At 45.3% G+C, this 24,230-nt stretch overlaps 1 protein-coding gene across 1 annotated transcript in view; it reads left to right on the top strand.

Annotated features, from left to right (window-relative positions):
• Positions 1–24,230, top strand: part of LOC147706362 (SUN domain-containing protein 3-like) — a 142,449-nt gene that overhangs the window by 111,254 nt on the left and 6,965 nt on the right. Inside the window, exons 6-8 of the mRNA XM_086929071.1 lie at positions 1,767–1,929; positions 13,176–13,544; positions 23,755–23,844. Of these exons, the coding sequence (XP_086785197.1) occupies positions 1,767–1,929; positions 13,176–13,544; positions 23,755–23,844 (622 nt within the window). The remainder of the gene's footprint in view (positions 1–1,766; positions 1,930–13,175; positions 13,545–23,754; positions 23,845–24,230) is intronic.

Here is a 24,230-nt window from a genome sequence, read left to right as displayed (position 1 = left end):
GCATGACGGCTGGGGGCCGTCATCAGCATCGAAGGGGTTAATGTTTTCGTCGTAATATTGAACTGGGGAATCATTTGTTTTACAAAAGTGGAATCAGTTTGAGGCCTGCTAATTTGTAAACTTAGTTTCAGTGTAGAATCTGACTAAATATGTCTTAAACATTTACATCGGGATTTCCACCCAGTTACTGGTGCTAAATGTGGCAAAAATACAGTGGCGGCTGGCATCTACGGGGCGGGGGTGGGAGCATGCACGCAAAATTAAATTAAAAGACTTACCAAACACAACGTTCTTCTCTCCCGAGCTCTTCTTTTGCCAATGCCCAAACTAACCAGATGCTGGCTTTGCCAATCCTAGTGCAGACTCAACAGCATGAGAGCAGTGCTAGGATTGGTGGGAGCGGCCTCACTCAACGCCCCACAGCGCTCTGGAGGCTTTGGCTTTCTCTAACCCTGCTGTCTGAAGACTGCTGAGTTAGAGATGTTTAAAGTGTTTTGTGTGGCTGGCGTCACAAGCCAGTGAAATATACATGTGCTCTTTAAACAGTGCAATACCAGGCCACCCTCCTCACTGCTACTGTCACTTAGTAGTGGCCCCGTCCTGACACTCGGCTCGGGACAGGGGATGACGAATAAAATGGTAATAAATTACCACTTTATATTTCATCTCTAAGGCTTTGGGGGGAATTTAAGGGGGGCGACGATCCTCTACTCAAGAGAAGGAGCTGCTTCAAATCAAATCAAATCCGTTGTTTGTTAAGAGCGACTACTCACCCGTAAGAGTCTCAAGGTGCTAGGGAGTGTGGGGGGGATTCGCAGGTTCCAGTCCATCAAGAAGGGGGTCTGTCAAAGAGCCAGGTTTTGAGGTTTCTTGCGAAGATGGGAGCGATGTTATCTGTCTGAGGTGAAGCGGAAGGTCGTTCCAGGCACTGGCCGCGCGGAAGGAGAAGGAGCGGCCTCCCGATCTGGTCTTTCTGGTGCGGGGGACCACGGCGTAGGGGAGCTGGGCTGGTCGTAGGGTCCTTTGGGGTGCATGGAATTTGAGTCGACTTCTGGATAATTCATGCCTATTTTTACACTATTGCTCATTAGGAGAAGAGGGTAAATTGCAGTCGATTTTTTCGTATCGACAAGGACGTTAACCTCATGTTACAACTGGTGGCAATGTCTTCTACAGAAATGTGCACAAACGATAGATAACTGTCTGTGTAAAACTGCTGCAATGAATGTTTGTGGGCATTCCCCATTCATTTGAACATGGGTGTCAAACAGGCACAAATACCCCCGCAGCTCTGTACACATGTTATTTGCGCCGTGGCGGATTGAGCGTATATTCCACCTGCTCCCTATTAACCGCAGTTTCCATGTACCACCACCTGGTGGAAGGTGCCTGTGCTAAATAAGAAACATTTGCAAATAAAATAAAATGACAAATTGAGTGCAAAACCATAACATATTATTAGCTCTGCTCTGCAAATCGGTTGCTTGAGCACTTCAGTCACCGGGGGCCAAGGTGTTTTAGTTCCAGCATTTACCACTTGTGTTTAAATAGTCCTCTTAGCATCACATTTATCATTGGACAGTGGTACATTTAAGTACATTCCCTGTGCTACAGATGCCTTAGATGCTCTTAGCATTATAGCTCTGATGGATTTGCAGGTTCATGAATGGCACTGGTCAAATCCAAGAGAGTAGCTGGGGGAGGGGAGAAAGTAAATTGCTCCTGTTGTAAAAAAAATGTATGATCTCACCTTCTCTCTGCTCAAGGTATGACCATCACCTCCTGAGTGGTCGAATTCGCCCACTTCAAGATGAGTTAGAAGGCCTGCAAGCAGAAATTGGTTTTGTCCGGAAGGCGGCCCACGAAGAGGCCCGCAATGTTGTGGAGCAAGCCCTAGAGAAGCAACGTGCCCTCGTGATCTCAGAGCAGGTAGGTTGTGATCTCTTGTTCACTTTGCACAGTCACGTGCTTAACAATCCATGTCCAGGCTAGACATTGACTAATCACATGGATTCAGAACTAAACACACATGTGCGCATACATACACACACGTGTGCATAGACGCATGTGCAAACAGGTCCGCGCTCACAGACTTACACACGCAAGAACCCACATACATATATATATACACCCACACGCACACACACACACACACACACCCACACACACACACACACACACACACACATATGTTCACACATACACACAGTGCATTTGGGGTTACTAGAATGACTGGACGTAGGGAAAATGCAGCTTAAAGGGTAAAATTTGTCAATTTTTAATATTGGATTGGATTAAAATGGCAGCACCATTTAAGTAGTACTGTGCCTTCTACAATACAAGGCTAGTTATGCTGCATTAGCAAGCCACTGGCATTAACCGCTTCGTCGCGGCGCACATTTCCCCGTGGTGTGGGCGAATTACACGTGTACGGAGAGCGGACGGCCCCCGGCGTCCGACGCACACGTCCACTGTGACGTCGGACAGAGGTTAACCGCATCGCTGCTGCGGCGATTTTTGCGCTGTGCGGCTTTTTTCATAAAACCGCGTTACAGGACGAGCTCAGCTCGTCATCAGCACACGCCACCCGTGGGTGATGACGAGCTGAGCTCGTCATCAGCATCGAAGGGGTTAAGCTATGCTGCAGCATTTTTTCCATACTAAATTTTACAAAAGCCAATGGATGGAATGCTTAAATTAATCTCAGCCACAGGTAATTAAATGGGGCCGCATCCCAGTCTATTGTTATTTTGCACACCATGCCACCTCAGTTTGGACCCAACCTGGTGCAAATCAGTTTTAACCCTCATGGTTTTGAAACCCAAAGTGTGATGGGTATGCCCAGTGTTTGGCCCCGTGCTTACTGTGCCCCTGTACCTGACGAGCCCATAATAATGGCAAACCCCATCCTGGGTTGCTTGCTTTTCAGTTCAGGGAGGACCTAGCCCGGAGGTTCAGGCTGGACTGTTCCCATTGGGTCAAGGCTGATTTGCATATGGCTGGGTAAAAACTGAGGTTGCATGGTGGGCGAAAAACAACAGGATGGGATGCAGCCACAAGTGGTCGCCAGTGGCTGAGATTAATTCAAGCATTTTATCCCTCACTTTGTTTTTTGATGCCCTAATTGTAGCCTGGTATGCCCAGGGTCGTCGCTCACTGTACCACTGGAACCAAGCTATACCTGGCTGATAAGCCCATAATAAGGTAAAAACCGGTCCTGGGTTGCTTGTTTTCCGTTTTAGGGCGGACCTGGCAGTTTGGTTTGGACTGTTCCCATTTGAGCAGGGTGAAGGCTGATTTGCATATGGTTGGGTCCAAAGTCAGGTAGCATGACGGGCAAAAAACGATGGATTGGGATCTACGCAAGCGATCTCCAGTGGCTGAGATTAATTCAAGCATTCCATCCATCACTTTGTTTTGTGATGAATTTTTCTCCATTGTAATGAATTTATCACTCTTGTCACATGATCTGTGATATGCTAAATAACTTGCCTTTTCTTGCTGCATAACTTTGTTCTCCACTGCCGCATAATACCGGTGGCCTTATCTATAAGGTACATCAAGTGGTGTTGCAATACGTGTTTGTGAATAACTGCAGAACATTTGATAACCTTTGTTCTGGAGGCAGCAGAGGGCAGTGAATTATACAAGTAATTAAAAGAATTCCTAGGAAGTATTGTCAACTAATTTTAAGGCTGAAGGAAGCAGACACAGTCAGAGGGAGAGAGAGAGGAGAGAGGAGGCTAAAATGAACTTGCATGCATGAACCTCCAGGTTACCTGCAGTCAGAAGAGTTGCCCCAGATGAAGACCTGGTACACACAAAGTGATTTATGAAAGTCTCCATGTTAGGGGGCAAGAGGTTAATAAACCCATCCTAGCCAAAGTGCCAGTGATGTGGTTTGTGGGGTGAGGTGTTCCTTTTCAGCGACCCATGTAATGCTCTTCTGCCCGGCATATAAACAGTCCAGGTCCAAATGGATTATTCAATGATGCAGAAACCTGGGTATTAGGAACAATTTCGAATTTCTCAGGATCCTAAAATCTGATACAAACCCAGTTTATGTTGTTGTAAGTTCAAAATTTCTCCTTGCTATGTGGCTAAAATGAAGGTATTTGCTAAAGAACGGCACCTAGCTATCTGTGGCTTTTCTTATTTTAATGTAACTATCCCAGCAGTAATATCTCGGAAGTTGCCTCTGTGTGAGAGACAGAGTGCTCCCAAGCTGGCAGCCTTACTGAAAATGGATGTCTAATTTTTAAGGTTTTTTCTAGCAAAGTTCTTATATGTTTTTATTTTTAAATTATATTTTTAAAACCCACGTTCTTATCTGACAAACTGCTTCCCCTGTTATTCCGGCCCGACTTCCACTAAACTTGGGTATACCAGTTTTTATAATGAAATTGTAATTTCTATTGCTGCTGTTGATTATATTTTATTCTAGTGTAAATTTATATGTGCTTTTATGGCTGCAATTGCCACAATAAAGTCTCTGTTGATGATGATACTCCAGAATGGGGCAGAGCTTACAAACCTGTACCTAAAATACATGAATGTGGGTTTTGCAAAATAGGTTTTGGAAACACCAGATGAGAGTCTGATTTCCGGATGCCTAATGGGCATAATTGACGAAAACCTCTAAAGTCTACCTGAATGGTCTTCACTGAAAATAGGAAAGAGCCACTTAGAGAACTTGTCTAGAATCACGTCAGGATTCGTGAAATGTGTGTTGCTACCATATAAGATAAGACTTGACTGACCTTTTCACAGATTACATGATTTAAACGTCACTTATTAAAACACTGAAGGATAAACTATTTGCTTGAAAGAAACTTTATGCCTTGGTGCTCCCAATACCTCTTTCTACATTGAACATTGGCTCTTACCAAGGGCCTATTGTCACAGTGTGAGTGCTTGTAAGCCCTGGTAATAACGCAACATGGAATCTTCTTCCTCTGAAACACATGTTATACAAGATTCAATGTCACCCTGTCTACTTGTTCTCTGATTTCTTGCATTGAGTTTCATCTCTCTTCTCAACCTGGTCCTGATTATTCTCAAGTTCCTTCTGCCAGTGTTTGTTTGTCCCGTATTCACTATTTTCCATACAGTGTCCCTCCATCTCAATATCTGCCTGTTTCTGTCTCGTTTCAATGTCTCTCCGTCCTAGTATTTTCCTAGCCCCAAGAATGTCATTTATTTATTAATGTATTTATTTATGCGTTTTTATATTGCGCGGACGGTACCCGAAGGTGTCAGAGCGCTTCACTGTAGGAACAGAACTGATACATGAGAACATTACAAGTGAACAAATTACAAAAGCAAACGCTAAGTTACATGAGGCAAAAGTGACAATTGTGAGCAAACAAATACAAGAGGTAGCAAACGGTTCATTACAGGAGGAAAAAGTGACATGTGTGCAGGTTACAAAAGCGTACAAAGTACAAGTAGAGGTAAAATACTGCAATACATGGCAGACACTCAAACACAAGAACAAACGTTACGTAGGCAATGGTGGCACTTGTGCAAGTATCGAAAGCAAACAAAATGTAAGAGGTAGCAAACAGTGTGTTACAAGAGAAAAGTGACGTGTGCCTGTTACCCGACTCCCCATCACTCAAGATTCTCTGCCTTCGACGCTGCCTGTCCGCTATAATTCTTATTCTCAATCATTCATGACCCTTGATTTCCCAGCCTCTGAGACTTTCTTCTGTGCAATGGCATTGTGTGTGTGACCAGTGATCAAATACACTCTACTCCAAAGTACCTTCCCCCATCAGCTGGGTATTTTAAATACGGGCAGGATGGCTAAGTGTCCCAGACTCTTCCTGTGTCCCCTGGTGTCTGTGTCCAAGTCTGTTTACAACTGTAAAGCTGTCAGAGTCCTCCGTCTGTGGACGTGGGTGTAGATGGTGGCTACCCAAGCTGGCGGTGGAATTTTGGATGAAGAAAAAGGTAGAAACCTTTCAAGACTCCAGATAAGGGTGTCAAGGCCTCTGTGGTTTTCATAGTCAGCTCTCCGGTAGGTCTGGTTCTGAGGTTCCAAGCTGTGTCCACTCACACTCGAGCCTGTCTTGAAAGCAGAGTCTTGGGGTACAAGGAGGCCTAAGGGCAAAAATTCAAATCTGATTGTTAGGTACAAAATAGGGAATAAAAAGGGGGAAGATGCTGAGGAGATGAGTAAGGAGAGGTCATCTGCAATTAAATGTAGTTAACTTGCAAACCCTGAAATACCTTCAAAATTAGCTTAAAGTGGCTTTTGAAAAATTGTGGTCAAAAGCAATTTCTTTTCAAAAGACCTTAAAAACTATAATTAAATAGCCAGACACGGCCAAATACTAGCCCACGTGGCCTTAAATGACTTTTAAGAATGTGAAGTCAAAAGCATCTTCTTTTCAGGGCCACAAAGCAATATAATGTCAAAACGACCATATTGACAGAAACCTTGAGCAGATCTCTCTACTTACTGAGACTTCTCCAATTCCAATTTTAATTTGATTTAAAGGGAAATCATTAAAGAAAGCAATTCATAGCATACATAAAATACAGAAATTGCACACATTAAAATTTGAAGAATAAAAACATGATAGAATTGTACAATAGGTGCCGGTAACGGTACAATAGAACATTAGACTTGTGACATCTTTAAGAGCTTGCTGCTAAAACCATAAATAGTCAAGCGGTCACCCCTCCATGGATTTCTGTGAGCTTACTGCTGCCTTTAGAAAGGAAACATCAGGAACCTCTAAAAGCTGTAAGGAGTGAAGCACATCTCTGCATTTCCGAAACCATAACTTAAAAGTAGACTTTAATTTATAAAATTTACAAAAGAACATAAAAGTAATCAAAGATTGTACGGACCGCCCATTGCCGGGACAAGCTGAGGCGCTACTACCAAAGGCACCCTGACCCTCCCAGAAACACAAAAGTCTCCACACCGTGCCAGCTCTAAAACGAAAGAGAAGCAATATTTTTCAGTGGGACAACTCCAAGACCCCGGTTGCCTCCCCAACTGCGCCCAAGCTGCTCCTGGTCACACCCATGGACCCTTCACATGCAACTCCTACAAGTATGACGGCACCAAGACCAACTCCTCATCCACGACAGTGATCTGACACCAACCACCTAAAATGCATCCTGCTCAACACCCGCTCAGTCCACAGACACGCCATCGACCTCTGGAATCTACTAGACACCATCTCTCCGGACGTCGCCTTCCTAACAGAAACATGGATGAACGCCTCCTCAGCCCCAGACATCACCATTGCCATCCCGGAAGGCTACAAGATCATCCGTAAGGACCGCACCATCCAAACAGGAGGAGGCATCGCTATCGTCCACAAGAATTCCATCCGCATCTCAACCAGCTCAGACGTCAACCTCCCTAGCGCCGAACACCTTCACTTCCAGATCCACACCGACCCCAAGACCACACTCAGAGGCACCCTCCTCTACAGGCCACCAGGACCCCGTGCACAATTCAGTGAAGACATCACTGACTTTATCACCCCACACGCCCTCCCCTCCGAAGACTACATTCTACTGGGAGACCTCAATTTCCACCTGGAAAAGAGCAACGACAGCAACACCACCACCCTTCTGGACAATCTCGCCAACCTCGGACTCAAACAACTTGTTAATACCCCCACCCACGAAGCAGGTCACACACTCGACCCTATCTTCACCTCCAGCAAACATATCTCCTTCAGTCACACCACAGTTCTCCATTGGACGGACCACAGCTGCGTTCACTTTGTCTACAAAAAGACCACAACCCACAACCATCCTCAAGCTACTCTACGAAGAAACTGGAACAAAATCACCATTGACCAGATCTCCTCATCGCTTCTTCAAAACCCCCCTGCCCACTCCTCGAACCCCAACCAAGCAGCCATTAACCTCACTCAATGGCTAACCAACAGCGCCGACAACCTAGCACCTCTGAAAAAACGTCAAATCAAACTAGGCAGCAAAAACGCCCCCTGGTTCAACGATGATCTTAAGAAATCCAAGAAACTCTGTCGCTCCCTTGAGAAGGCCTGGAAAAAAGATCCAAACATCAGCACCAGGGACGCCTTCAAAAACGCCACCCGCATACACCACCAACTGATCCGGACTGCCAAGAAAGCCGCATTCAAAGACAGACTAGACAACAACGCCCACAACAGCAAGGAATTATTCAACATCATCAAAGAGTTTACCAACCCTACCGCCAACTCCAACGACATCACTCCCTCGCAAACCCTCTGCGACTCCCTAGCTTCGTTCTTCCACGAAAAAATCGCAGACATCCACAACAGCTTCGACAACCAACCCGGAGACCAACACACCCAACCCTCTGCCGTACCTTCACCCCCCTTGAGCATCCTTAATAACTGGAACCCAATCTCCACTGAGGACACCATCCGCCTGATGAACTCCATCCACTCAGGATCCCCCACAGACCCATACCCTCACCACATCTTCAACAAAGCAGACTCCATCATAGCACCACACCTCCGAGACGTCATCAATTGCTCCCTCAACTCCGCCACCTTCCCGGAAAGCTGGAAACACGCCGAACTCAGCGCCCTTCTGAAAAAACCCACAGCTGACCCCACCGAACTCAAAAACTACCGCCCCATCTCGCTCCTTCCATTCCCGGCCAAAGTCATTGAGAAAGCTGTCAACAACCAGCTCGCCGCCTTCCTCGAAACCAACAAATCCCTCGACTCCTCACAGTCCGGCTTCCGAGCAAAACACAGCACTGAGACTGCACTCATCGCAGCAACAGACGACATTCGAACTCTACTGGACAATGGAGACACAGTCGCCCTCATCCTCCTTGACCTCTCCGCAGCCTTCGACACAGTCTGTCATAGCACCCTGTTACAACGCCTTAGAAACATCGGAATCCAAGGAAAAGCACTGGAATGGATCACCTCGTTCCTTTCCGGAAGAACTCAGAGAGTCCGCCTCCCACCATTCAAGTCAGAGGCCACTGAAGTCATTTGCGGCGTGCCACAAGGATCTTCACTCAGCCCCACCCTCTTCAACGTATACATGAGCCCCCTCACGGCCATCGCACGCCAACACAACCTCAACATCATCTCCTACGCTGATGACACTCAACTGATCCTCTCACTCACCAAAGACCCTAACACCGCCAAAACCAACCTACATGAAGGAATGAAAGAAGTAGCCGAGTGGATGAAGCACAGCCGTCTGAAACTGAACTCAAACAAAACAGAAGTCCTTATCTTAGGTACCTCCCCTTCCGCCTGGGATGACTCTTGGTGGCCAGAGGCCCTTGGAAAAGCACCCATCCCGACGGACCACGCACGGAACCTGGGCGTCATCCTGGACTCCTCACTCTCGATGACCAGACAAGTCAACGCCGTTTCATCATCTTGCTTCAACATTCTTCGCATGCTCAAAAAAACATTTCGCTGGATCCCCACCGAAACTAGAAAAACGGTCACCCACGCACTGGTTACAAGCCGCCTGGACTACGGAAACACCCTATACGCCGGTACCACCGCAAAACTTCAAAAAAAACTCCAACGCATCCAGAACGCATCAGCCAGACTCATACTAGACATCCCACGTAAAGACCACATTTCTAGTCACCTGAAAAACCTCCACTGGCTTCCCGTCAATAAGAGGATAACATTTTGCCTCCTAACCCACGCACACAAAGCACTTTACGAACTTGGACCCGAATGCCTCAACACACGACTTTCCTTCTACACCCCCTCCCACCAGCTGCGCTCCTCCAACCAAGCCCTTGCTGCTGTACCTCGCATCAACAAAACCACCATGGGAGGAAGATCCTTCTCCTACCTGGCAGCTAAAACCTGGAACTCACTTCCCATTTACCTTCGCCTCACTCAGAACCACCTAGCATTCAGAAAGCAACTTAAAACTTGGATTTTCGACAAGTAATCCCCCTCCCTTCTTCAAGCGCCTTGAGACCCTCTGGGTATGTAGCGCGCTATATAAATTATTTGACTTGACTTGACTTGACATTGTGGATTCTGCCAGGTCAATAAACCTAGAGAAATCCCATACTGAGCTTTTAGTATATTCCACACCTAACCTCTGCAATTGACTAAATTCCTGGCACTGAAACTTGACAAATCTCTTGTGGATTACCTAACCTTTTTTATTAGCACCACTTCTCTTCATGTCTACACCTCACCTAGAGCCCTCACACCCACATGCGCCAACTGGCAGGAACAAAAGATCTCCGATAAAGAGCCTCTTCGTGGGTGCCCCTCAGACATTGCAGCGCCAGTCTGAGGAGGAGCAGAACCCAGATGATGAAGCATGACACCTAGCTTGCTGGGTGTGTGAGGGTATTAGTTCCGAAAGGAGTTTTCCCCCTCCTTTCCCATTTTTGCTTGGTTCTTTTCATTTCTTTCTACTTTTTGGGGAACAGTGTATCCTTGTTGTTGTACTCAAACTTGACTCCCTTTTTGTTGGTTTTAACCAAAATGGCGGGTAAACCAAACATGTCGGATAGGCTAGAGCTTTGAAAGTACTTTTGACAAATGCCAACCCACCAAGGGATAGACGAGACGCTCTCCAGCTTGAGGCAGTCCCGTATAATATACCTATTCAGATTTCACTCCTTATTAGCCCAGATCGTAACCCATAACAAAGGAGGGCGCCAGCGTTACCCGCTCAGTGAAGTATTGTAAACCGAGCTCTGAATGGATAACATAATGTGTGGGTTTTGGGGTAAGGCAGAGGAGCCGTCTACATATCCAGCTTTCCTCACTCTCTATAGAGAGGACGTTAGAGTACACCAAACTCCCACCCCATATATATATATGGGTACGTCCTGGGGTTTTTATATGTTAATTTGAGGGATAATAGTTCCCTTTTGCAACGTTTGACGTGGCTTTGTAATAGTTCCTACCGACCTGCTAGGACTTAGACAGGAGTTTCTGATCTGGACCGAAGCCGTCAAAGACAACTCCCAACTCCCAGATAGCAAAAGCTAATCACAGGGCCCAACAATTGATTTTTTTTTTTTTAACAGTTTTTATTTTTTCATACATAAAGGAACATCAATAAAGTAGTACATTTGATATATCCTTGCATTCATTCAATTTGTCAGATCGATAGGTTATGATTTATTTCAAAACATTGCATTATTGCTCATGCAACACCTCAACCTGGGCTTATCTCGATACGTCGTTGTTAACCACCCCTTCACAGTTCTTCTTGGTCTCGGAATATTGTTGGTAATGTACACAGTCCTCCTCTGTATGTGTTCCATCCCCCAACAATTGATTATTGATTGATCATTTGAAAACACTTCTCATTCCTGACCCGCATGCCACTATGTGTGACTTTCAGCAGTTAGTAGCTTACTCATGAAGTTTACAAGAGACTCCACCAAGATGCAAAGTGCTCTTGGAGTACTCGCCATAAGGACCACGTCATCGGCGTAAAGTAGCACAGACTCTACAGAGTCTTCTCACAGGGCATTTCCTCCCCTCCTCCTAAATCCAACAAAAATATCTGCATGGGGCGAGCAAAGAGAAGTTTGTGAATCCTACATAGAGAGAAGGAGAAAGAGAAAAATATAGCAATAAATAGAAAAACAAACTGAGACAGAGCAGGCACAGACATATAAACCGAATACCCTAAAATTGGCCATGAAATTGACTTTTATAAACGTAAGGTTGAATTAAAAAAAATCAGTTACAAGGACAATAATAATACAACGTAATAAACAATTTACTCATCAACCCAGTTTAAAAGGCTAAACATGTCCTCAAAAGCCATTACCTTTCAAAGATCAAACAGCAGTAAAAGTCAATTTGGTCAATTTGACAACGCTGTGGAATAGCTACTTTGACACAAAGGACCTGATCCATAAACTGCACGTTGTAGTACGTTTTGTAGTTCTACAGTAGTACTACCAAACATAATACAAAATGCAATTCACAAACTACCCTTCTGTAGTAGCTTACACTTTTGAGTATGCTTACTACTTTTCGGTATTAACAAACCACACTTTTGTAATAACGTACACTTTTGTGGTAAGTCCCCATCTCCATTATTTTCTATGGGAGGGTGTTGCCGTTCCAGATGTTGGCCATGTGTAGTGATGGACTTACTACATGAGTGTAAGTTGCTACAAAAGTGCAGTTTGTGAATACCGAAAAGGAGTAAACTTACTCAAAAGTGTAAGTTACCTTTGTGAATCAGGCCCGCAGAGACAAGCTTAGTTTCAGGCCATTCTTCCTTTCCCCAGATCCTACAGATAAGACTCCAAAAAGCTGTTTGAACGGTATCTTCTTCACGTAGGAAGGATGTTTCTCCTTGTTGATTGGAAAACAAGATGCCACAGGCAGATTGGCTGGACACATGGGCGTGGCACTTCTGAGCGACACATAAGGACGAGGGCTAGAACGTTCTCGGTGATTACTTTCAGGGTTTTCAGTGCACTTAGGCTCCTTGAGGGCAAGGGTTTTTTACTTCCTCAGGGGGCTTATTTTATTGCAGGACGTGCAGGTGGAATGGGTGCATGGTCTAGGCTTAGATCACTTTTCCGTTTCACCTGCCATCAGATCTTGGGAGGAATGAACCGTACAACAGATAGACTCTGGCGTGGTACAATATGGTCGGAAACTTAGGTCTGGTGTAGAACCTGTCTTCTCAATAGAGAGGGCAAATATAAGAGGATGTAAGTGAGAATGTATTGCATGGGTTCATGTTAACCTGGGCAGTGGAGCCAACTGGATTTATATTAACGAAGCAATGGCTATGTTGTATGTATCTAGTAAGAGGTTCTGAATTACAACACAATATCCCTGAACCAAATAGCAGTCTACTCATAATGAGGCCCTAAGAAGTCAACAAGGACTTGTCGTTGAAGTGGGATGAGTGTCGGCCATGTTTTTTTCAACTTCCTCATGGAGGTGATTGGCTCTCTTCCTTCTTGATGTCACAGGGGCAGGGATTCCACTACCCTGTTACTCAGCTGGTTATCGTCCAGCCCCCAAAAGTTTAAACTCAGACTGGGTTAAGGACTTTTATTTGCTGTATAAAAATGTGATATTAATATCAATGTTCCCTTTGTGGCAGTAAATTCTCCAGTGATCTTATAAGTCCATCAACCCACTTACTCACAATTCACATCCTGTTGCATCTCTTTGCTCTTTCCCTCTTACCTGCAGCAAGTCTTGGGGATGGTGAACAACGCAGTGAAGAGACTGCAAGAAGATGACATCCAGGTGCCAGACTATGCCCTGAAGTCTGCTGGTGCCAGCATCTTGAAGCGTCAGACCTCCGACAGCTACGAGAGCGATAACGCCCGGATGCTCTGGCACAACATTGTCTTGTGGAACTACTCGCCGGACCCAGACATAATCCTTCAGCCAGACGTGAACCCCGGAAACTGCTGGGCCTTCGCTGGCACGGAGGGTCACGTCACTGTGAAACTGGCTGAGGTGATCCGCCCGGTGGCCGTGACGTTACAACACATCCCAAGAGCCATCTCGCACCCCGGCGACATCACTAGCGCCCTTAAGGACTTCGCTATCTATGTAAGTCACAAAGTTTGGGCACATTGGCCAACACAAGTGTTGGGGTTCATCTCCACAAAAGTGGTGTTTTGAGGGAAGTTTTGTAATTAGCTTGACAAGTATTGCATAATTGTGATGCCTTGTAACAAGTGTATGTATCAGGAGGCAGCTTGCACCAGCCCATTTCTCCTGTTAGTGCCGCCTAAAACAGAACCAACAATTAACCAGGAAAGGGGGAAGAGGGTGTGGCGTAATGGCCAGAGCTGTCGACTTCAGCGCTTGGGAACCAGGTTAGAGTCTCTGCATCGGCTAAACATACTGTGATCCTGGGCAAATCACTTACTCTCCCTGTAAACTTTTTGTCCTTGACTGATGGTCATAAAAAGCACCAGTGTTGATGATTAGGTGCCGGTGCTGAGCACCGGAAGCCACTGGCTCAAATTAAGCACTGGTATGTGTGGGGGAGTGCTTAACTTGTAAACACCGAATACCTAGGCTGCATAGTCTTGATTCTACCCCATGCTTCTTTCTTCTACCACCCTACACATCTGGGCCCACATGCATCAAAGTAAAAACCGGTCGCAAACGGGCAGATTCTCAGAATCTGCCCCTTTGCGACCGTTATTTTTGCATTTGGGATGCATCATCCCAAATGCAAAAATCGCAATTTAAGGAATTTCTAAATTGAGATTCCTTAAATCGCGTTTGCATTTAAGGAATCCCAAATTGAGATTCCTTAAATGCAATGCATCAAAGTAAAAAAATTAGCGATTTCGCTAATAGGAGTAGCAAATTACCATGAAGTTCAACTTCATGGTAATTTGCAAAAACTTTGAAAAATGCACTTTTGTGCATTTTTCAAAGTTTCATGTTGCGCACACACATGCCCTAAGGGCATGTGTGCGTGCAACATATGTGCACAGACCAATTTCAGGGGTGCAACAGGGTGTCCTTTGAACACCCCTGCACCCTTGAAATTGCATTCTCAATTTGCGATTCGCTAATTGCGATTCGCAAATTGAGAATGTCTTTCCATTCATTCCTATGGGCCTTTAGGCCCATAGGAATGAATGAGGAGGTATTCCTTAATTGTGACTCGCAATTTGTGAATCGCAATTAAGGAATATTAAGAAATCGCAATTTTTTTTGCGATTTCTTCATGCATAGCCTTTTGCTATTCCTTATTAGCGAATCCTTATTTTTCGCTAGTAAGGAATCACAAATGGCATTGTTGATGCATGTGGGCCCTGGTCTCTTTAGCTACTCCTTGGAATTAATTCTCCTCCCTGTGTTCTCACTTTGTCACTGTTTTCCTATCTTTCTCTTCGCCCTTCTTTCTCCCTTTTCTGCCTTTCTCGCTCTTGCTCTGGCACAAAGTCTGATGAAGACAAATAAGTCCTGGTACCCAAAAAAATTAGTTTTGATGCCTACCACCTGCAACCATCGTTACAAATTAAGAACTGTGCCAAGCAATAGAAATAGAAAACAATAAATTCCTAGTCACATAACTAGGGGATCAATAGAAGCAGCAGAAAGGGCAAGGGGACAAAGTCACAAGGAGCAGAGTGATGAGGAAGAAAGTCTGGTAGTCAACATACACATTCATTGTCTAAACTTCTGCCCTGAAGTAAATTGGCAACATGGGTATTTATTTATTTATTTATTTATTTATTTATTTATAGTGTTTTATATAGCGCGGACATGACCCGTGGGTATCAGAGCGCTTAACATATGGAAAACAGATTGACATAGTGGTAACATTTATAGCAACAAAACATATATAGAGGTAGGGCAGAGAGCTATCAGGGAGGTTAGAAAGGGGATTACCTAGGGACATAGAAGAATTAAACAGTTGACATTATAATAGCAATTATAGCAGCAAAAACAAATCAGGTGTGGGAGGTAATGTGCTGTCTACGGTGATTAAGGTAAGATATATTCCTAACGCCTAAGTAGTTAGTATTAGGGAGTGCCTATGTTTAGGTAGTGTCATAGTCATGCAGTCAAGTTCTATGAGGTAGTATTGTATATTATTAACAAGTCAATATCGGCGTAATAAGCCATAAGAGTAGTGAGGGAATAGTTGGATGCATCGAACATAAATATTAACAAGTTCAAGGTAAGGGTGATATCTTCCGGTGAACGGTATAGCATAGATATCACCTAATAGTGAGGTAGTAATAGGTTGTAGAGCCGATGCTTGGGTGGCATCAGTCGTTTGTCTTATTGGTCTTCCAAGTGTTCGTGGTGACTCCAGTCCTTTTTGGCAGAAATGTTCGTATCACAAGTCTGTGGGCATCTCTATATATGGTATTTACTCATCATGTGGCTTTTCAGTTCCCTTTTAAAAGCTGCGGTATTTTGAATCCTCCTGATGTAAGGAGGGAGTGAATTCCAGACTCTGGGGGCCGCTCCTGAAAAAGCTCGGTCATAAGTCTTTTTTTTATGGAAGAATGCCGGCCGCAATAGCAGCTCTTTAGAGCTTCTTGTTGTTCTGTTGCCTCCCGATATCTTAATTTTCTTGGCGAGGTACCTCGGCATGTTGTAGTGGACCGCTTTATGTGTGATGCAGGCCATCTTCATTTTAATTCTAGCATCATAAGGTAACCAGTTTAGAGCCTTCAGGTGAGGAGATATGTGGTCGAATTTCCTAGTTCCTGTGATGAGTCTTGCCGCTGCGTTGAGACAGGCTTTTAGTGGTGCAGTGGATGTTTTCGGTAGGCCAGCTAATGTGGTACAGCCATATTCGATCCTCGAGATAACTAACGATTGGATGGCAAGTTTTAGGTCTGCTTCAGAGATAAAGGGCTTCAGTTTCCTTAGATAGTTTAAATGGAAGCGGGCGCCCTTGGCCATCAAGTTGATGTGTTCTTTCATGTCTAAGTTCTTGTCTAGTGTAATTCCTAATGATTTAGCTGAATTAACTATGGTCGGGGTGCAGTTCAGTGCTGTCACCAATTTCGCCCATTCCTTTGCCTCTGTGTAACTCCTTGTCGGTGAGATTAACAGGAATTCAGTTTTATTGGCATTCAGTTTCAGGTGATTGGCTGTAAGCCACTGCAATGCTCTCTTTAGAGTTTCATTCATAAGATCAATGTCTTCACTGCAGGCAATCTTCATGTATATTTGGGTGTCGTCTGCGTACATGTGGTAAGATATCTGTGAGATCCGAAGAATCTCTGTGAGAGGTTCTACATACAAGTTGAATAGATCAGGGGATAGCGTTGAGCCTTGAGGGACCCCTATTGTGTTAGGGCGAGGAGAAGAGGTTGCCTCGTTGACCAAGAATAGCTGAGTCCTGTTCTGCAGGAAGGAATTAAACCACTTCAGTACGTTACCAGATAAACCCATCCTGTCTTGTAGTCTGGTCATCAGAATTGCATGATTTACCGTGTCGAATGCCGATGACAAGTCCAGTAGAATCAGTAGGCACGCATGATTTTGGTCGAGGGCTTGTAGAGCGTCATCAACAATATGTAATATCGCAGTTTCCGTGCTGTGACCTGTTCTGAAACCTGATTGGCAGTCGTCTAGTAGTGAGAACTTAGCGATATGTTGACTCAGTTGGCCTTGTACACATTTCTCAAGAAGTTTAGCCAGTAACGGGATGTTGGTCACTGGTCGATAATTGTTCGGGTCTGTTGCATCAGCTGTCGGTTTTTTGATAATGGGAACTACCTGCCCCGTTTTTAGGCAGTCCGGAAGGGTCCCTTGTATTAGTGAGGCATTTATTATCTCCGTCCAGATTGGAACTAGAGTGTGACTGATTTCTCTTACACATTTTGCGGGTAGCGGGTCTTGGTAGTGGTTGTTGGGTTTAAGTTTCGCTAGCGTTTTGGCGATCGTTTCTTGGTTGTATAGTTCAAATGTGTCCCAGCTTGCCTTGTTTTTTGTGAAAAAATCCATCGCTGGAGCATTCGTCTCCTTTTTTGAAGGGGGAAGGGTCGTGATGTTAGCCGCTGATTTTGTGAGCTCAGCTTCTAGCAATTTAGATTTGTCCGTGAAAAATGAGGAGAATTTCTCACAGCTTATAGGATTTTTTGGGTTCTCTTGGGCGGTTTTAGTTAGTTTGTTTGACTGTTGTTTTAGGATCTCGAAGAGTTTTCGGGGTCTGTTTGTGGCATTGTCCAGTTCAGCCCTTATAAATTCTTTTTTGGCGTTGGTTATCTTTAAGTTATATTGTTTCCTCGTTTTTCTGAGGTCCTTCAGTTCAGGGGAGGCGGGATGTTGTCTCCATTTCCTTTCAGCCATTCTCAGTATTCGCCTGTCCTCGTTCAGAGCCTCATTAAACCAAGGATTTTTGGGTTTTTCCGAGACTCTTTTCAGTTTTTGAGGCAAGGTGTCATTGACAATATTACCGATTGAGGTTATATAGTGGTCAGTCAGCTCATTCACACTCTGCCAGTTGTTAGGAGGCTTGAGGTCTTTCTCACATCTTTCAACCAACATTTCAATATTAGCTTCTTTAGTAATTGTGAAAGGAATCTCCTCTGGCTCAGTCACAAATAGACTATTTTAAATCTCTTGCACTGTTAAGCCACCTGCTTCAGGGAAGTGTTTGTACACAACAATTTCCAAGGTATCATTGTTTTGGCATTTGGTTGTCTTGGCATTCGGCAGTACCAGAAGCGTGCTCCTGAAAAGAAGAGATTAGCACAGGGTAGCCTCTGACATCCCATCCAGCCTCCAAAAGTACTCTCAAGTAGGTCCCTTGGCTCCCAGGATGCAACAGGAGACATCCACATGTCCTCCATTGGTTTTCACTACCTTTCAGAAGCCAATGTTGCATGTTTTTTTCACAGTGACTCTTATGTAGTGGGAGAGAACTGCAGGGTGAGTGATGTACATATTGATAGAGAATGCATAAGTATGTGTGAAAAGTTCTGCAAAAGTAAAAAAAAAGGCATTTCAAAATATGAATTGTGAATTAAAATTATAAAGGATTAGCAATGCATAAATAAGGATTTGAAATATGTAGTTTACAGAATATTAGCCAACCCTTGTAAAACAATAGTACCACCACGGCACACCTGGTGCTACGTAGGTATAAAGTATATAAGTAGAGGCATTCCCATACTTGGGTTTAAGTGTCAGTCTATCCTCGCCAGCTCACAACTGTAGGCAACAAGATATATCATACGTAATTTATTTTAACCACAATTGTCCTTGAATAATTTATTTTCTACATGACAACTGTGCAATGTTTATTTTTCCAAACGATGATGCTGATAACAAGTAATTACTAATTACTCTTAATTTAAGTCAGAGTAGTAACCCTAACGTAAATGCAGTACATAAAATATTCCAATTTTTCCAGTAAAGGTCCTTTTGAAACTGCATGGAAATTAAAATAATAACTATTGTAGCAACTTTACTATTTAATGTATTCCATGTACAGAGCTGGCATAAGTACAGCCTTGAAATGCGGTGACAAGATCACTAGAAAACAAAAATGTTTTGTCCTTAGGGCAGCAACCAACCAAATGCTATGTCTTGCACCAGCGCATGTGCAGGTTGTCAGGCTGGTTAGGGTTGGAACTACGACTCGACTCACTCGACTGGTGCTTGTCAGCCTTTCTGAGCCTTCGGGAGCTTGAGAGGAACTTGGGGTGCAAACCCCTGCTCAAAATGTTTTGGTTTCCTTGGCCTAGCACAGGGTTCTCCAAAGTCGGTCCTGGAGGGCCGGATCCATTCCAGATTTTTAAGATAACTATATTGATATAAATGAGGATATGCTAAAAATCTGGCATGGATCTGTGCCTCCAGGACTGACTTTGTAGAACCCTGGCTAGCAGAACAAGTGGAATTTGGCCCTTTTAACGAATGTGGAGTTTCTGCTGAGACTGCCAACTTCAATTACTCTTCCATTTCCTTCCCCATTCATGGGGTATATTTGTTCAGCAGTAGACAATATCCTTGCTTTTAAAAAAAAGGGCATGGCTACTGCTTAAGTCACCAACTTAAATTCTTGACCTTTTAGCATACTTTATACTTTACTCATTCAACACATCTCTGCCTGGCGCGTGTGGCTGTATGGATTACTGGACCTTCTCTTATTACTCCCTCTTTTTAGGTGTGCACACACTGAGCATCCCCCTTCTCTCAGACCCAGGCGGTGCTGTTTAGCTGCTTATATTTTAATCCTTATTACATTTATAATTTGCAAGTCATTCTCTCGCATACCTTCACCCATAACACCGCCTGGCGCTGCATGCCATAACACAATAACCACACCTCAGCGGGCATCACATACATATTTAAAATAATTCCCACGTAGGCACAAATAAAAACCACACACCTTACACGGTGTAGCTTCCTCTCCGTAGGGGTAAGCGCTTCAGCACTCTACATAAGGGATAGTAAGCGTTATACAAATGCTACAGTACAATACAATACTACACAGAATTGAGGAGAAACTAAAACCACGATGCGGCCGAGTTACACACCCTCAACACCTGTTAAGCATGGACTGAATGGATGGATAGAGAATCTGTGATGTTGGATGGAAAATCTGTGATGTTGCATTACAAATCTGTGATGTTGGATGGAAAATCTGTGATGTTGCATGACAAATCTGTGATGTTGGATGGAAAATCTGTGATGTTGCATGACAAATCTGTGATGTTGGATGGAAAATCTGTGAAGTTGCATGACAAATCTGTGATGTTGGATGGAAAATCTGTGATGTTGCATGACAAATCTGTGATGTTGGATGGAAAATCTGTGATGTTGCATGACAAATCTGTGATGTTGGATGGAAAATCTGTGAAGTTGCATGACAAATCTGTGATGTTGGATGGAAAAACTATGAAGTTGCATGACAAATCTGCAATGTTGAATGGAAAATCTGTGAAGTTGCATGACAAATCTGTGATGTTGGATGGAAAATCTGTGATGTTGCATGACAAATCTGTGATGTTGGATGGAAAATCTGTGATGTTGCATGACAAATCTGTGATGTTGGATGGAAAAACTATGAAGTTGCATGACAAATCTGCAATGTTGGATGGAAAATCTGTGAAGTTGCATGACAAATCTGTGATGTTGGATGGAAAATTTGTGAAGTTGCATGACAAATCTGTGATGTTGGTTGGAAAATCTATGATGTTGCTCAGAGAGCTCAAATGATAAGAAAGGTTTAGCTGTCACTTCTATCAGGCAGTTAGTTCCCTCTTAAGTTGAGAAGAGCGCTTTTAGAGTCTAGGCCTGGTCTGAAGCCTGAGTGCATGCCTCCAGGCAAGGAGATGACCTGTGGTGCAGCTAGGGTGCAATGGACCGTAAAGGAAGAAGTGAAAAAGGCTTTCTAATTAGGTTGTAAAAGATTGCCACAACTGGGGTGTATAGGGCCCCTCATGCCCTTGGACGTTGGCACCTCTGCGCCTGCTGCATTAATCATAGCTAGGACCTTGGAGATTGCTTTCAGGTGACCACCTCTAGCCAAGCCATTATGGACACCGTTTACCGTCTTGTACTTTTATATGGTAGCCGAATGTAATCTGGGTGTTGTTGTCTTCTTTGGCTTCCATTGAACCAATAAGACAAATACAGCTGAAATCAATGATTTGTAGTTGAAAAGTTTAAGGGCCTTATCTACATCTCGGCAGATGGAATAGTCCATCACAAATGTGACGAATATCCCATCCGCCTTATTATGATCTCCATTGGATATAATGGGATCGTAATATGGCGGACGGGATCTCCGTCACGTTTGATACAGGGTTTTCCCTCTGCCAAAATCAAAATTAGGCCCTAAGTCTGGAGTGTCTCACACGTTGGCTATCAGTGACCTGTTCAGAATTTGAGTAGGGTGTGGTGAAGAAATCTATAACCTAACATGAAGTAACACATGGTCATCTCAGCCGTTGTTCTTCTAATTGCCCTCGCCCAGAGCCCACCCACCGACCCCGACACCGCATTCTGCAACCTCATGTAATGGTTCAATGACTGCGCCAACACCCTCGCCCCGCTCTAGACACCCTCCAACAGCCACACCAACAAGAAAAGCCACCTGGTTCACCGAAGACCTCCAGGCCTCCAAAAGAACATGCCGGAAACTGGAGAAGAACTGGCTCAACGAACGAACACCGGACAGCTACGCAGCCCACAAGAGCACCACCCGCAGACACCATCAACTCATAGAGAGCTGCCAAGAGGGCCTCATTCAAAGACCGCCTGGATAACAATGCACACAACAGCAAAGAGCTCTTCAACATCATGAATTAACCCTCCAACCCCAGCTCCAACACCAACAACATCCCGCCTTTGCAAGACCTGTGCGACTCGCTTGCCACTTTCTTCCACCGCAAGATCGCCGACATCCACAACAGCTTCAACGCCTCTACCCCCCGACAACCACCGCCCCCATGACCACCACCTGCACCAACCGCCTGCTCTCCTGGACCAGCATCAACGGCGAAGACACCAGCGAGATCATGAACACCATCCACTCCGGATCACCGTTGGACCCATGCCCTCACCACATCTTCAACAAAGCCAGCACAGCCATCGCACCTCATCTCCGGAAAGTAATCAACATCTCCTTCGAGACAGCAACCTTCCCAGAAAGCTGGAAGCATGCCGAGATCAACGCCCTACTCAAGAAACCCAAAGCGGACCCCAAGGACCTCAAGAACTTCCGACCCATCTCCCTGCTCCCGTTCCCAGCGAAGGTCACAGAGAAAATCGTCAACAAACAACTGACCCACTTTCTCAAGGAGAACAGCACCCTGGACCCGTCCCAGTCCGGGTTCCGCAGCAACCACAGCAGCGAAACCCCCCTCATCGACCCCACCAATGACATCAGGACCCTGCTTGACAACGGAGAAACAGCAGCCCTCCTCCTCCTTGACCTGTGAGCCGTCTTTGACACGGTCTGCCACCTCACACTACGAACACGCCTACATGATGCCGGGATCCAAGAGAAGGCACTGGACTGGACCACATCCTTCCTCTCCGGCAGACCTCAGAGCGTCCGCCTCCCCCCTTCTGCTCCACGGCCACCAAAATCATCTGCAGCGTACCACAGGGCTTTTCCCTCAGGCCGACACTGTTCAACATCTACATGGCACCCCTCGCCCACGTCATCCGACAGCACGACCTCAACATCAACTTCTACGCCGACGACACTCAGCTGATCATCTCCCTCACCAAAGACCCTCACACCGCCAAAACCAGCCTCCACGAAGGAATGAAGGCCGTCGCCGAATGGATGAGGAACAGCCGACTGAAGCTGAACTCTGACAAGACGGAGGTCCTCATCCTCGGCTCCACCCCTTCAGCCTGGGATGACTCCTGATTGCCGACAACACTAGGAACAGCCCCGACACCCACCGACCACGCATGCAACCTAGGGGTCATCCTCGACTCCACCCTCTCCATGACTAAGCAGGTCAACGCTGTCTCCTCATCCTGCTTCAACACCCTCTAAATGCTCCACAGGATCTTCAAGTGGATCCCCACCGAGATGACAGGAACAGTCATCCAGGCCCTCATCACCAGTAGGCTGGACTACGGAAACGCCCTCTACACAGGAACGTCGGGCAAGCTCCTGGGACGATTGCAATGCATTCAGAATGCTTCAGCATGTCTGATATTTGACATCCTCCGCCGCAACCATGTCACACCCCACCTGAGAGACCTGCACTGGCTCCCCATCAGCAAGAGGATAATCTTCAAACTCCTCATCCTCGCACACAAAGCTCTCCACAAGACCGGCCAGCATACCTCAACAGACAACTCAATATCTACACCCCAACCCGACAGCTCCGCTCCGCAAGCCTCGCCCTCGCCACAGTCCCCCGCATCCGAAGACCGACCGCCGACTGCAGATCCTTCTCCCACCTCACCGCCAAGACCTGGAACACCCTACCAACCAGCCTACGGCAGACCCAAGACCTACTGGCCTTCAGAAGACTCTTCAAGACCTTGCTCTTTGATCACTAGCAGCACCCCTCCCCCCCTCCCCACAGCGCCTTGAGACCCTCACGGGTATGTAGTGCGCTTTATAAGTATCATGATTGATTGATTGCAATACGATGAGCAAAAATCAGTTAGATAACAGTAACCAATTTATTTGCAGCGCTATGAAGCAGCCAGGCTGTGCCAGCAAGTTCTATTTAAATAAGAATAATACTGTTCATTTAAGATGGAGCGTACTGAGCCTGCAATATTGCAACAGCATGTACGTAGCGCTTAATGTTCTGCCTAACTATAGCTCCTCATCTCTTTCCAGGGCTTAAATGAGGGCACGGAGGCGGCAGCACCCCTTGGACAATTCACCTACGATTCCGAAGGAGATCCGATCCAGACCTTCAAGCTGGAGGTATGGAAGTTGTGTGAGACGTCAGGTTGTGTTAGGCTCAAAATATTGAAACAAAGCAATAACTGGTAGAGCAGACATGACACACTAAGCCCCAGGTGTGCATCATGGTGAAATATAATTCATGAATTTAGAGAACCCATTCATAGACGGGTGGTACTGGGTGTGAAGCAAAAGACTGCTTGGAGCACGAAGGACATGCGATGCAAGCATTATTGATAGCCCCGGGCCATGTCTGGTTCCACAGGGACTTATTTTCATGGGCCTGTGAAGTGCTACTTTAATGAAGTCTCCATCAAACAGTGCTGTAACACCAAATGTTGAGGTCCCCCTGCAGAATATTTTGAGGGGCCCCTAAGACTCCAATGTTTCACAGATATTCATAGTCT

The sequence above is a fragment of the Lissotriton vulgaris genome, chromosome 7 (genome assembly GCF_964263255.1).
Source record: "Lissotriton vulgaris chromosome 7, aLisVul1.2, whole genome shotgun sequence".
NCBI lineage: Eukaryota > Metazoa > Chordata > Amphibia > Caudata > Salamandridae > Lissotriton > Lissotriton vulgaris.
This window is presented reverse-complemented; position numbering and strand designations above follow the sequence as displayed.